General features: G+C 38.8%; 1 protein-coding gene and 1 long non-coding RNA gene across 2 annotated transcripts in view; one reads left to right on the top strand and one right to left on the bottom strand.

Moving 5' to 3' along the window:
- LOC115504898 overlaps window positions 1–15,101 on the top strand; it is a 53,481-nt gene extending 38,380 nt beyond the window's left edge. The window contains exons 3-5 of the long non-coding RNA XR_003965835.1: window positions 5,966–6,141; window positions 8,810–8,852; window positions 14,965–15,101. This is a non-coding gene — a long non-coding RNA (uncharacterized LOC115504898). The remainder of the gene's footprint in view (window positions 1–5,965; window positions 6,142–8,809; window positions 8,853–14,964) is intronic.
- PTGS2 (prostaglandin-endoperoxide synthase 2) lies at window positions 2,371–10,046 on the bottom strand. Its single transcript, XM_030302100.1, has 10 exons — window positions 9,867–10,046; window positions 9,041–9,157; window positions 8,776–8,919; window positions 7,733–7,876; window positions 7,074–7,255; window positions 6,313–6,396; window positions 5,959–6,205; window positions 5,388–5,674; window positions 4,672–4,819; window positions 2,371–4,527 (listed from the first exon to the last, which is right to left on the bottom strand). Exons 1-10 carry the CDS (start codon window positions 9,916–9,918, stop codon window positions 4,118–4,120), a joined length of 1,815 nt encoding a protein of 604 aa, XP_030157960.1. The 5' UTR covers window positions 9,919–10,046; the 3' UTR covers window positions 2,371–4,117.
- Window positions 15,102–15,604: the final 503 nt, after the last annotated feature.

Genomic DNA, 15,604 nt, shown 5'->3' with positions numbered 1-15,604 from the left:
GTCAGAGATATTAAAAGATGATGCCCTTCTGGCTTTGAAGATAGAGAAAGGGAGCATGAGCCAAGTAATGTGGGTGGTTTCTGGAAGCTAGAAAAGGTGAGAGACAGATTCTCCCCTAACGATTCTAGAAGAAACACAGCCCTGATGACACCTTGATCTTAACTCATACAATCTATTTCTTACTTCTGACCTCCAGCACTATAGATAATAAATTTTTGTTGTTTTAATCCATGAAGTTTGTAGTAATTTGTCATAGCATGAATAGAATACTAATATACGTGGTAAGAGAATTTTTAGTTTTAGAAGAAACTGCCAAACTATTTTTATAGAGTGGATATTTTGCTTTCTAAGATCTTACTCTTTCTTCAAGAATCAACACATATTCTGCTTCTTTCATGAAGCCTACTCTTAAGCACTTATTGAGTATTTTGTGATGTCTTTTAAGTATCAGACACTGTTCTGAGAGCAGTGAATGATGCAAACCAGGTTGTTACTTTCTTGGACATGAAATTCTAGTGATGGGACACAGATAATAAGTAAACATACAAATCAAGGTAATAACAGAAATAAATGCCAGAAAGAAGATGAAAGAGCTTTAGTAGTTGCTTTAGTTTAGGTGTTTGGAGGAGGCCTTTCTAAGAGGGGAAATTTGAGCCAAGATTTGGGTGTTGAGAAGGATCCAACCATGTGGAAATATAAAGAAGGAATTTTCTAAACAGGGGCAACAGCTTGAGAACCCTTGGTGGTAAGCTAATCAGAAAAAAGTTGTGGTGGGAACACAGTGAACAAGGGTAGGAAATTATGGTAGATGAGATTGGGTAGTTAGGCAGGGGACTGATCACTGAGATTTTCTAGGATATAGTTAAGAGTTTGGATTTGTCCACTGTGTAATAGGAAGTCACTCTTTTTCAAATAGGAGAGGAACACGATCTGATGTATGTTTGAAAATGACCAGTCTCATTGCTATAAGGTAAATGGTTTGGAATGAGGCAAAGAATAAAAGAAGGGAAACCAATTGAGAGATAATTGCATCAACTAGGTTGGTAGTATTGGAGTTAGAGAAAGGGTGACAGGTGTAGGATTTGTTTGTGGGTTAGAGTCAACAAGATTGCTGCTGGATTGGCTAAGGGCATTATGGAAAGAGAGGTTTTTGCTTGAGAACAAGAAGATGGTGGTATACCTAACCTTTGAAGATTATTATTTTGGGTATATGGTGCCAAGAGGGCAGAGATTGTAAAATAAGCTATTAAATTTATGTAGTTGAGTGGATAGGTTGTCATTGACAGTTGGGAGATTGGTTCTACAGCCATAAATTTGGGAGTTATAATTAATGTCTCAATTTATGAGTGTGTATGGGATTAACCCAGATAAGGGCAGATAAAGAGGGGGATCAAGACATTTCAATTTATACAATGGAGGATGAAGAGATTTTTTTTAAAAAATCTGAGTAATAGCACTCCATGAAGGTGGAGAAAGACCAGGAGAGTATCAGACCATGAAACCAAGGAAAAAAAAAATCTTTCACTAAGGAAACTGTAGGCATTTGCGTTGAATGCTAGTAAGAAGTCAAATAAACCAATTAGGAGGATGGCTGAAATGACGTTGCACCAGTAAAGTACAATAGAGGGAGAGAATGAAGGAGGGAATATAATGATGGGCAATGGAAACTGAGCTTGATGCCTACAGAAGGAAATGAGATAAGTGGGGTAATGAATAGTGATGAGGTCAATGGATCAGTAGGCTCAGTGAAGTTAGAGTTATATGTTAAAGTGTGAGTGTTGAAATAGGTGAGCTAGAAGGTGAGTCAAGGAAGATGCTTGAAACCAAGATTTTGGAAATGGTACAGCAATTGATGATAAGATCAAGGTATGGATAATCATAGGAAATGGTGGAAGAAGGTATCACAGGAATGAAGAAGGCTAAGGAAGAGAAAAGCCAGGCAGGATTAAGTAGGTGGTCCATGTAGATATTACCAAAATATCAACATTAGGAGTACAACAGAAGTCCATCAGCCAGGTATTAATGATTTGCCCAACTGAACATAACATCCCCCTCTTTGAACTTCCTTTTAATTTTGTACCTCCTTAGCAATTTTGTCTTCTTTTTGCTTTTGGTGTACTTGGTTTTCTTCCCTTCTTCTAGATTAGGCAATGAAAACAAGTTTGGTGCTATCTCCTATAGCACAAAGCACACATTTTCCAATTCAGTGTTGCAATGAACAAGAATAATAAATAGTGACCCTAGGAAGTCTCTCTCTGAGGGCAGAACCATTTCATTAAGGTTCAGTCTAGTTTGGAATAGATAGGAGAATGCAAGACAATGGTTTAAGTACGGCGCTTTAGAGAAATCATATGTCTTATGACAAAGATATATGGAAACAGTCAAAATTTATTGTAGAAGAGATTTTTCCATTCTTAAATAGTATAAAAATAAACAGGCATTTGTTTCAACAGTTACATTTGACATTAAGTTAATTTAAATACACATTTGTCTTAGGCACCAAAACCTTTGTATATTATATTCCAAATTCCTAGGTTTGGTCAGCAGGTTGATGTTAATAAAAGTTTTTTTTTTTTTAATCAATGAAGTTAACAGTTTTTAATACAAGCCCTTCTAATATTGACCATTTCTTTATTAACTATAAAATTTTTAAACATAAAATCTTAAAAAATCCCCTGAGTTATTTCCTTTAATGAAATTTCAATTTCTCTACCTAAAAGACATGCTTTTGCAATTATTTACAAATACTGATGTCATCTGTAATCAGTGCTTGATTTAAAAATATTAAAACTCACAGTGCTTTGCACACATCTCCTCAGTAAGTTATAGCTGAATGAATTAATGAAGGATCCACAGGTCCTTCAAAAAATGTATAAAAGGTCAGTCTTGTGGTGTATCCAGGCTAATGAGACACAGTGTTCTCTGTGGGCTGGTGTGTGGGTAAACCTTCCATATTTCATTATACCAGAGTTGGGTTGCTGAAAATTTATTCAGAAATTTTAATCTAATAATTTTTCTTGTAGTTTACATAGTAATTCAGAGAGTTAATCTCAAAGAAGATATACTGATTCTCACATAATGAAAAAAAAAATCAATGATTGCAGCCTAAACCTAGTTTATAATAACGTCCTAACAAGACATAAATAATAATCCTCAATAAATTAAGTAGTATACAGTACCAGCAAATGTCAGCTGACAATGAGATGTGGAAAAGAAGAAACATGTTCTTCCTGGGAACTATTCAGGAATTGTTTGGCTTTGTTTTTCAAGAAGAAAGGACATTCATCAGAATAGAAATACAACTTTCCTCTATCAAGAACCCCCTGCAGTTCTCCGTAATGCGTTCAAAGCCTACATGTAAGCCTACAAAGAGGCTTCTTCCATTACACTTAGTTAAAATTAACTATAAATAAAGTTCTCTGCTTTTCACTTAAAATAAGTGTATGTCCTTTTGTAGAGGCTTTTTTAAGGGCTGTTTTTTTTTTCTCTTTCATTTTTGTTAAGAGGAGCTAAGTTACTAGTAGTCCTGAGTTGAGGTTTTCCTGAAAACTTGCAAAAGTTCAGATACGAAAATATAGACAGAGGGAAAAGATAAGAAAGAAAATAGAGTCCACCGAAAGATGAACTCAGATCTTAAAATCAAGAAAACAAAATAGAAGGAGTAAACTGATCAGAAGAGAGTTTCTCCCAGTACAATGGCTAACAGAAGAAAAGAAAAGGAACAGGTGCAGGTAGTTGCTTCTAATGCATCATGGAGGATACACTGGAAATCCCAGGGTATACACTGGAAAAAAACTTGCAGCATTTTGCCATCTTGGACCAGCATTTAAATGTCCAAACAGCTTTGCTTTTGTTATTATAAATAATTTAAACTGAAATTCAAGTAAAAGGATGTCAAACTCATTTCCCATCAGTTTATAAAAAAGAATGAAAACTGTTTTCCCCTTTAACCTGAAGGAATGACATCTTTAAAGCAGTGACATGAAAATCTTCACAAGTATGACCCCTTTCTCCTTAACAGAAGATGTTAAGTAACATAAGGAGTTTAACATAAATATTAAATAATTAAGTTAAAAGAAATAGTCCATATAAATAAATAAATAGGATTAATACCCTTCTACAGTTCAGTTGAACGTTCTTTTAGCAGTACTGTGGGATTGATATCATCCAGTCCAGAGTGCGAAGAGCTTGCATTAATGGTGACTGTTTTGGTGAGCTGTGGATCTTGAACACTGAATGCAGTAAAAGGACAGCCCTTCACGTTATTGCAGATGAGAGACTGAATCGAGGCAGTGTTGATGATTTTAAAACCTACTTCTCCACCAAAAGTGCTAGGCTTCCAGTAGTCAGGAGAACATATAGGATTACCCATAAGTCCTTTCAAGGAGAATGGTGCTCCCATTTCTACCATGGTCTCACCAAAGATGGCATCAGGGCGAGGCTTTTCTACCAGAAGGGCAGGATACAGCTCCATGGCATCAATATCACCATAAAGTGCTTCTAACCCCGCAGCCATTTCCTTCTCTCCTGTGAAGGTGACAAAGACAGATATACAACCAATGTAAAACTTTACCCAAAAAAAGTTTTAATCCTTTTAATCCTTTGCTCAATTTGCTTTCAACTTCTCTGTTGTTTACATTTGACCCTCGATTCTTTTAAGAAGTTTCTCACCTGTGAGTTCTTCAAACGATGTATAGGGCTTCAGCCGAAAGCGTTTGCGATACTCATTAAGAGACTGGTACTTCATCTGTCTGCTCTGGTCAATTGAGGCCTTTGCTACTTGCTGCACTGCAGCTGGAACATTCCTACCACCAGCAACCTATGGAAAATGAATTAAGTTACAGGACAAAACTTTTAGGCATATTTATGGTGATTTCTGTCTTAAAAACATTCATTCCTTGGGTACAAAGTAGATAAGACTGATGTTCCCAGCTGAGACCTACACTATCCAATTTAGAAATTTTATTTCTAGGGGTGCCTGAGTGGCTCAGTGGGTTGAGTATACAGCTCCATCTCAGGTCGTGATCTCACAGTTCATGACTTCAAGCCCCACGTCGGGCTCTCTGCTTTGGATTCTCATACTCTGCCTTTCTCTTTCTCAAAACTAAATACACATTAAAAAAATTAAGGAATATTTATTTCTATGATCTATAGATTGTATAATTATAGAAAGTTTTTGAAAATATATTTAAGGGATGACTGCATATTTCTATTTGATAACTGTAGACTACAAGTTCAGACTTTTCAAAAAAAAGGTAGGCTTCTTTTTCAAGAAAAGAATTGACTAACAAAATAATTACTCTTTCAGTAAATTTAAGAAAAATCATTTCAGTGGCAGAAATTCTAGTTACTAATCCTTTGTTTCGTTTTTCAATAATAAGGCTTACCCTGCCAGCAATTTGCCTGCTGAATGATTCCACGAACTGGGTAAGCCCATGTTCCAGTAATATAGAGTTGTTGTAGACAAACTGCTGGAAATTGTACTCCTGGTCATCTATTTGCAAGGTGTCGGGCAGAAGGGGATGCCAGTGGTAGAGTGTGTTAAACTCAGCAGCAATACGGTTTTGGTATTGGAATTGTTGGTTGAAAAGCAGCTCTGGGTCAAACTTCAGTTTGAAGTGATAGCCACTCAAGTGTTGTACATAGTCTTCAATCACAATCTTAATGGTTTCTCCTATTTACACAAAACAAAAAAATTAGAGCATTAATCCTCTGGTTACCAACTTTCAAGCAGCTGAAATGCAATTCTGTTGATCCAGTATTCACTTGTATTTTTTCCTTTGTACCATCCAAACAAAAGGTATTTCTGTTACCAATCATGCTCAAGGATTGAATTCATCTGGAGCATGTGATTTTACATTGACTACAGTCTCCCAGAACTACTTAAAACATATCAAAGGTAACTAGTTGTCTCTGGGGAAGAGGGTTTTATTTAAATTCACTTCTCTTCTTGTTTACCTATCAGTATTAGCCTGCTCGTCTGGAACAACCGCTCATCATCCCATTCTGGATGCTCCTGTTTAAGCACATCACACACTCTGTTGTGTTCCCGCAGCCAAATTGTGGCGTACATCATCAGACCAGGCACCAGACCAAAGACCTCCTGGCCCACAGCAAACCGCAGGTGTTCAGGAACGTGAGGTGGGTAGATCATCTCGACCTGAGTATCTTTGACTGTGGGAGGATACACCTCCCCATCGATTATCTAAAAAAATAACAGTAATAAAAATGTCAAATTTTAACCACTACAGATTCTAAAATATGGGTAAGTGGTGACTCATCATTAATTCTTAATACTCAAATGGCACACACCTGGTATTTCATTTTTCCATCCTTGAAAAGGCGCAGTTTATGCTGTCTATCCAAAGTTTCACCATAAACATGACTTAAGTCCACCTGGAAGATTATGGAAAAATTTTATTTGTTACCGTTGAAGTTCTATAAAGTGTCTGTAATATCATTTATCATTAAATAGTTTGATAAAATACCTATTTTTCTCACAGCCACAAAATACTAAATTAATTCGTTTATCCACTGACACCACAAACCTATATATGTCTCTTGTGTTTAAAGATATTTGTATCTCATATGGAGGCTATAAATATATAATATGCTTTACTATAAGTGTATGGTATTTCTTTTAATAAGCATCAGAAAATGTATTATTAATATAAAATTCTTACTGATAAATTGAAACTGTGTCATTGAATTCCAAGGAATAATAATGCAGCAAAAATCTCATAATAGCAGCATAATCAGGGTACCAACAAAAGTTTGAAGAGACAAGTTTTTACAGTGCTAATATTTTAAACTAAAAATATAAGAGCCAAATTACGAATAATAATAACATCTGTATGTATGTATGTGTGTGTGCATGTGTGTATTTTTACTAAGCCAGTGAATTAAAATGGAAATTCCATTAATACACATTTCTGGAATAGAAATTCCATTTATAGACAGGGGATTTTTTAAAAAGAGGGGTAATTATTTGGTGTGGCAAATATATATATATGGCCTTTAATATTAGCACTCAGTATGATTTTTGCTATAATTCCAATTTAATTCTGTCTTACCCCATGGCCCAGTCCTTTGGTGAAAGCTGGTCCTCGCTTATGATCTGTCTTGAAAAATTGATGGGTGAAGTGTTGGGCAAAAAATGCAAACATCATATTTGTGCCTTGGGGGTCAGGAATGAACTTTCTTCTTAGAAGAAATTTTTCCACAATCTCTTTTGAATCAGGAAGCTCTTTCTTGCCTGAAAAGTGAGAAAGCTAAGATAAGAATTCATCTACATATTAAGGAAGCAGATAGTAAATGGGGACTTGTGGGAGAAATACAATTGTGAACAGGGTTATAATGCAAATGGAAATTCTAAGATACAGGGAACACCTTATTGAATGATGTTATCTATTTTAACTAGTATTTTAACTAGTATTAATTTAGTATTAATGAAAGAATTTGAAAACATGAAGACATTACACCAAAATGCCCATTCACTTTCATAGGATAGTTTACAGAAAGTCACACTCTCAAAAAAAAAAACAAAACAAACCAATCAAACAACAACAATAAACAAAACAAAAACCCTCCACAGATACCCAATAAGAAAGCAAAAAAAAAAAAAAAAAAAAAAGTGCCTTTATTAACAAATTACAGTTCAGTGTTGAATTTTTTAGGTAGCAATCTAGTCCCTATTGCAATGAACACCTCTCTACCCCCCCTACACACTCACCTTTCACACCCATGGGTGTTGGGCAGTCATCAGCCACAGGGGGAAGAGCTCTGGTATAATAGGAGAGATTGGAAAAGGCTTCCCAGCTTTTATAGCCATAGTCCACATTGTAAGTTGGTGGGCTCTCGATCAAATGTGACCTGGCTGAAATTTTCAAGAAAACAAAAATTTTATTTTAATTTTTCCCATACTCAAGACACACCAACGTTCATTTTTACTGTAAAATGGGCAAAGTGGCACTAAAGACTGAACTGAATTCCAACAACCAAAGATAACCCATTGTAAAACAGTTACACTTTAAAGTCTCACTGCTGCTTGTACTAAAAAAATCAGAAAGAATGATTCATTAAAATGCACTTTGGGACACCTGGGTGGCTCAGTGGGTTAAGCTTCGACTTTGGCTCAGGTCATGACCTCCGAGTTAGTGAGTTTGAGCCCTACATCAGGCTCAGAGCCTGGAGCCTGCTTCGGATTCTGTGTCTCCCTCTCTCTCTATCCCTTCCCTGCTCATGCTCGGTCTCTCTCAAAAACAAACATTAAAAAAATAAAATAAAATGCATCTTTAATAAAGTATATATACTTTACCCAAACATGATCTAGCCATCTTGAGTTTTCAAATAATCATCTACTTACTGCATAAGAGGCCTACGAAGGAATACCTGGGCATGAAACCCACTTTAGAAATAAAGTTATTTTCTTGCTCCCCCAAATCCAGATTAACCATTTATTTTAATGGATGCAATGCTATGGCCCATGGACATTTAGTAAACAAGTGGACCACACTTCCTTCGCAAACTGGCAAGAGTAGTGAATTTAGAAGAGGTGTACAGGATTGTACGTAGAATTCGAAGTGAGACAGAACTTTCTAAACTAGATGAAACTGAGATGTCAATATTTTTGGCCATTAAGATAGAAGGAAAACTAAAGTCATTTTATAACAAGAATGAAAATATATTTCAGGATTAGGTTTAATAACTTAAAGTTCTATAAAGTGCATTTTTCTTTGAGGAAGCTAAAAACCTTAGAAAGGGACTTGTACTTACATGTCAACACATATTTCATAATTATATTTTGCAGGAAGGGAATGTTATTGACAATGTTCCAGACTCCCTTGAAGTGGGTAAGTATGTAGTGCACTGTATTTGGAGTGGGTTTCAGGAATAACTTTATTCTTGTCAGAAATTCAGCTGCAAAAAAGAAGGAAAAAAAAAAGGAGAGATTAACAGGACCCATTATAAGGTACTAGTTTGTAAAGTGATAACTGGATACATTCCCAGTCCCAATGAGGGCACCCAAGGGCAAACTTACGTGTTGAACAGTTTTCACCATAGAATCCTGTTCGGGTACAGTCACACTTATACTGGTCAAATCCTATGCTCAGGCATACACCTTGGTTTTGGCATGGGTTGGAACAGCAAGGATTTGCTACAATAAAAGTAAGGACAGTATATAAGTCATTCTTTAGTTTCTTAATTTTGACTTAAACGTTTAGTTGTTTTACATACTATAGGTCAACTTTATATTAATAAATTCAAGAAACATACATGTAGTCATGGGAAAAGTTTTTTTAACCTGTCACATACAATGATCATAATGAAAATACCAACTCCCATTCAACAATAAGGGTAACAATATTCAACCACATTAGTCATGTTGCTAAGCTTTTTCTTAGTAACATTTTAGATGTTCAGCATTTTTAAGGAGCTCAAAAAAGTAGCACTTTCAAAATTAAAGGGTAAATTTAGGGTAAATCTCAATGTAAAAACAGCTTGTTTTTAAAATATTGATTCCTATTCTCTAATAGTAGGCACCACACACAAACATTTCACATACATTGTTCCTGTCTTACCGTAATAACAATCTGCAAATTAGTATCACTATTCCTATTTAGCAAGATGAGAAACGTGAGACCCACACCGGTTAAGTAACTGGCTCATGATGATCAGAGCTTGTAGCAAAAGGTGGGATATACACCCAGTTCCCTTGGACTCCAATGGTCCAACCTCTTTACCAAGTCAAACATCGTCTCCATTCCGGGACTGTTCACAGTACCGGGAGGACCCGGGAGGTCAGAGCGGAACCTCGTCCGGGGTTACGGTACCGAGGGTTCCCCGGTGCAGGGAGCCAGACCCACCTGCACGGCAGAGCGCCAGGGCGGCGCAGAGCAGCAGGGCGCGGGCAAGCATCTCGGCGGCGGGCGGAGCGCGGGCGGGCGGAGGCGTTGCCGTATTTGGGCTCCCGCGGCGGAGCTGGAGGTGGCGCTGTGCGAAGTTCCCGTGCGTTTCCTGACGCTCGCTGCAAGTCGTTTGACAACTGGAAGCTAACGGAGAGAACCTTCCTTTTATGAGTGAAAACTAAGCCCACGTGACGACATGACTGTTTCTTTCCGCTTTTTTTTTTTACCCCCACAACTCTCCCCCTCCCCCGTCTACTTAATTGCGTAAGACCCGAGTGGGGGCAGGAGTTTTACCCACGCAAATGAGAAAATCGGAAACCTGGGAAGCTGCCCTCGGCTTCCCCAAGGCGGGTGCAAAGCGAATTGACCCCCTCCTTGCTCCGATCTCACGCTTCACCTTCCTCAGTCCCTCAGGTCCAGAATGCAATTTGCGCCAGATTCCCTTTCTCCCAGTCTTTGACCCGGAGCTTTCCGGACCCGGTGCCTCGGCGGATTCCCTTGGGGGGAGGGGAGACACTCGGCTTCCTCTCCCGGAATCCAAGCGGCTGGAGGTCCCAGAGCGCAGGGAATCCCCCGGCGTGGCCGCCCCCATGTCTCATCCTCAGGTCTTTGGGGGGCCGGAGGAGTCACAGTCTGGGCAGACGGGGCCAAGAAAGGCTGACATGTTTTACACGTCATGTACTTCAAACATGTCACCACTTTAGTGACGACCCTTAACCTGGAGTATATGCAGCACATACATACATATATACGTTGTTTTTTGTTTTTGTTTTTTAATTTGGGAGGATGAAATGTAATAGCTATAGTCAGAGTACATATCTGTAACTTCAAAGCTAAGCTGTTCTTCACATAAATGTTGTTCTCCACACCCCCACCCCTTCCTTGCTTCTTGGAGACAGAAAAAAATGTTAATTCCTCTCCACAATACTGCTCCTAAGCAGTTATCCTGTAAATAGTCCATCTGAGCTTGAGGGATCACCACGATAACGTTTCCTCTCCTCTGATGAAAACAGGAAGGCAAGGCGCCCAGGGTCTGCGGGGATGCTAAATGTCCACAACATCTGCTTTAAAGCATTTCTTTCTTGGCCCCGCGGTTCACTTTGCTTAGCAACCCTTCGCAGGAGATACACATAAAAGGAAAAAGATCCTTAAAATTTGGTTTTTTGTCTTTTCTGCCCACTTTTCCAAGATGATGAATGTGGCAATGGATCAAAGTACAACACTGCATTTATTTTTCAGTTGTCTGGGCTTATTAGTGCAAATTTTCTATTCTCATTTTTGGAACATGGTTTGATGAGGAATTGAGTGGAAAAGATGGATGATTTTGACAATTTTGAATTTCTTTGTCCTTTGTTTTTATTTAATATCTTTTGGTGGTAGGAGGGTGAAATCCAAGCAAGAAGGAAGGAAGGAAGGATGGAAGGAAGGAAGGAGAGAGAAAAAGAGAAAGATAGCAAAGTGGAGAATAAAAAGTTCAATTAAGCCATACATTCTTAGCACTAATGGAAAAAACAACATAAAACCTGAAGTAAATCTATACCAGATACCTCAATTTGTAGAAGTCTTGAAGAAAAAAAAAAGAGACTCACTTGGAATTTTTTTTCTTGCCATTTGCTTAATGTACACAGTATCTAATTTTACATGAGACACAAATGACTAAAATTCCATCTCATCCAGGAAGCTTTTCTCCTCCTCTAGTCATATTTAATCATTCCATTTGTGACACTCCCACTTATTGTACTAAGTCTTATATAAAATTTTAACTAAGAGCATAATTTTTTGAAATAATTCCACTTTTCTGTTTCACTTTAAATAAGTAGGTTGTGTCTACTCAAATTTTAAACTGATATTTAGGACCACTAATTTGAGCTAGTTTAGGTGTCACTTAAGAATCCATACCCTGGCTCTGCTGGTGTATTGAAATTTTACACTGTAATCCAGAATTTATGTTGAAGTCATCCTCATTGTTATCAGCACAGAGCCTGACACAGGGCCCGAACTCACGAACGGTGAGGTCATGACCTGAGCCAAAGTCAAACACTTAACTGATTGAGCCACAAGGCGCCCCAAGAAAGGGCACAGTTTAGAAAGGAAGTCCAAATATGGGCTTGAGGAAAAACCATCATGATATGATTTATTAAATAATTTTGACAAGTGTGAGAACATGAAATCCAATGGATAGTAAGTACATATTGGGATGCTAGTCACGAGGGGATGTTAAATGTCCCAAACCAACTCCAGATGGCTACACATATTTTAGGTGGAAAAGTACTATGATTACTGTGCCATGATGTATCACACCATAAAAAATAAGGTTTTGATTATGCAAAACCATAGCTCTCACTTTTGTATATATTTAGTGTTTCTGTGTGTATTTTATTTATTTTTATTTTTTTTTAACGTTTATTTTTGAGACAGAGAGAGACAGAGCATGAACGGGGGAGGGTCAGAGAGAGGGAGACACAGAATCTGAAACAGGCTCCAGGCTCTGAGCTGTCAGCACAGAGCCCAACGCGGGGCTCGAACTCACAGATCATGAGATCATGACATGAGCCGAAGTCGGCCGCTCAACCGACTGAGCCACCCAGGCGCCCCTCTGTGTGTATTTTAGACACACACACACACACACACACACACACACACACACACACACATAAACATATGTATAAATATATACTATATATATTATATATATACTATATATAAATTTATACTATATATATTTATATATATAGTATAAATTTTCCTAGTCTCTAAAATGTGTTGGGAAATTCTCTGCATGAAGGAAAATAAGAAAGCATATTAAAAATCTTCCAGAGCATTCTGTTGAGTTTTACTGCCCCCTTCTGCTGCTTGAATTTTTATCAACTTCTTTTTCTTTATGATACTGTGAAGATTGCTAGATAGGTTTTGTGTCTGATGTTACAATGTTCATAAAAGTCTACGTGTGCAGTGCTCATTTTAAATTTAACTCATGAATATACTGAAAAAGAATGAAATATTTGTTCATTGAAGTGATAAGCCATTTATATGAGTTAAAAGAAAATGAAAAATGAAGCTCTTAATACCCCAAATTCCAAATGAGCTAACATTTTTGAGAGAGACATTTCTTATCATTGAGTAGGGTTCTAGCACTCAGACATGCAAGAATGCTCTGATCCGACTCTCTCCGGCAAGGAGCTTCTTTCCATTTCCCTCCCTTCTACCTTAGTTGATTTAGTGATTCATTCAGAGGGAGTGGAGATTGCCCCATGTCTTTTCATTCATGGCCTGCTGGCTAGAAGAAGAGTTTTGCCATCTTGCCTCAGGGTTATTTATTTTTTTTAATTTTTAAGTTTATTTATTCACTCTGAGAGAGAGAGAGAGAGAGAGCACAAGCAGGGGAGGTGCAGAGAGAAAGGGAGAGAGAATCCCAAGCAGGCTCTGCACTGTCAGTGCAAAGCCCAATGTGGGGCTTTAGCTCACAAACCTTGAGATCATGACCTGAGCTGAAGTCAGACGCTTAACTGACTAAGCCACCCAGGCACCCATCATCAGGGTTATTTTTAAGAGATCTTTTAGCAAAGTTATACCACAGAGTATACAGAAATGCTACTTACAAAGGGCCTCTAGTTTAGTCCTTCAGTAAATCCTGGTTATGCACCCATTCCTGCCTATATAAGAGAAATTTCAAGGCTATAAAGCAGATTTTTTTAATTAAAAAAATTCTTATCAAATAAACCAATGAAGAAATACCAAATAATATCCATTTCTGAGTTTTATAAAAAGTTGATCTCCTTTCTTTTCTTTTTAAAAAACAATTTTTTTAACAATTTATTCATTTTTTGAGAGACAGAGAGTGAGTGGGGGAGGGGCAGAGAGAGAGAGACAGACAGAGAGAGACAAAGACAAAATCCAAAGCAGGCTCCAGGCAGGCTCTGAGCTGTCAGCACAGAGCCTGATGCGGGGCTCCAACCCACGGACAGGAGATCATGACCTGAGCTGAAGTCGGAAGCTTAACCGACTGAGCCACCCAGGTGACCCTCCTTTCTTTCAAACAACTCAAGTCTCTGATAGATTTGTCTTTTTCTTCACTGTTCATGGTTGCATGTCATAACTGCTCAGACGAGCCAAGGTAGATTGAACACAGTCCTGTTAGAGTTAGGAATCTCAAATGGGAATAAGGAAGTCCAGTAGAGTGTGAACAGGGTGAACAGGGGTGTGCATGGTGAGAACACACTCACCAATTAAATATCAGATTTAGGACTTTCAGTTTCTGTTCCAGCATGTAAGCAGCTTGAAAGTTGCCACTTCATCCTAACAACAAATAAAAACCTGAACAAACTGGAAGTTCAATACTCTTATTAGATCTCTTAGGGTTGTGAGATGACAGGATAAAATCCTGTCCCCAAAATTTGAGAGACAGGCCATCCAGGGAAGCACAACTTAGCAGAACAGAAACCAATGAGCAGAAACCTCCATGGAAACCAGTACTGGACTGGAAAACGCAAAGTGTAATTGACGAATTCTGGATGCTCCATGTGGATAAGTCTGAGTTAAAAACTCCAGGAGAAGGGGCACATGCTTTTGTGAGTTTCACTTCCTAAAGGTCTACCAGGTTCTCACAATGAATACCAGAAGAAGAAGAAAAAAAACAAAAACAAAAACAAAAAACCCTTGAGAACTCTTGAGAGATTGACAGGGAAAAGGGAAAAGTAACCATTTTGAAATATGCCAGAGCATTCTGTTCTTTTCAATAAGGCCTGCATTCAAGAGAAACTATTTTAATAGAGCCTAAACTATTGGAATTTTTATCAGAGCAAAACTAACCTGGGGGGAAAGAAAATACCCAACTCCATCCCCCTCTTCCACACGTGACAGGGAATTACTCAACTCCAGCCCCTGTAGCCATCTGTCCCACCTAAAGTGTGGGACTGGGGTACTAAAAGGCACTGTGGCATTCACAGTTCAAGGGCATAGGCTCACTAAAAGACCAAGCCCTGCTCATAGGACTATAGAACCCTTCTCCTCACTTCATACCTCACCACCACATTACTAAGGTCCTATATACTGTTAGGATGTCCTCGGAACCACAGTAGACGGGACGGCCATCTTGCCAGCGAAACCCAACGAAAAGCCCCTAGTAGCTGCCAGAACGAATTGGAGGTCAACCAATCACCGAGCGACAGCACCACCTGATGTGAAAAAGGCCCACCCAGACCTAAACCCGGAACCGCTGCAGCTTAAAAACCCCACCCCACCACACCTGGGCGCGACTTCCCTGACTCCTCTCTCTCTCTTTCTCCCTGAGTCACGGAACCTCGCCCGAGACCTTAGTTCCTGATAAAGCCTTTGACTGCTAAAATTTTTTAGCCTCTGACTCCTATCTTTACCCTGCCTTACGCCTGACCCTAACATTTGGTGCCGAAACCCAGGGGGAGGTAGTAGCTCACCTCCCTTGGCTGAGCTCCCTCCTCGCCAAGCCAGAGGCCAACCACCCTACTCTCAAGCACCTACAGGAGCCAGTAAGTAGGACAGACCCCTCCTTCCCTCCTCCAACTATGGCTGACACCCATGAGAGACGTCTCGCAAGTCAGTCTTCTTTCCTCCGAACGCCGAAAGGCCCACAGGCCGAAAGGCCTGCACGCCAATAGGCCCCTTATTGCAGCTCGAGGGACGCCTCACCCTGCCACACCAATGGGGAGTAACGAGTCTAA

Source organism: Lynx canadensis, chromosome F1 (assembly GCF_007474595.2).
Source record: "Lynx canadensis isolate LIC74 chromosome F1, mLynCan4.pri.v2, whole genome shotgun sequence".
Taxonomy (NCBI): domain Eukaryota; kingdom Metazoa; phylum Chordata; class Mammalia; order Carnivora; family Felidae; genus Lynx; species Lynx canadensis.
This window is presented reverse-complemented; position numbering and strand designations above follow the sequence as displayed.

What these genes read in the sequence shown, in the direction of transcription:
- PTGS2 (XM_030302100.1), bottom strand. Translation starts at nt 9,918, where the DNA reads ATGCTTGCCCGCGCCCTGCTGCTCTGCGCCGCCCTGGCGCTCTGCCGT. An exon ending in TATGAAATATGTGTTGACAT is followed by an intron (nt 7,877 to 8,775) that starts GTAAGTACAAGT and finishes TGAAAATTTCAG; the next exon opens with CCAGGTCACATTTGATCGAG. An exon ending in ATGGAAAAATGAAATACCAG is followed by an intron (nt 6,206 to 6,312) that starts GTGTGTGCCATT and finishes TTATTTTTTTAG; the next exon opens with ATAATCGATGGGGAGGTGTA.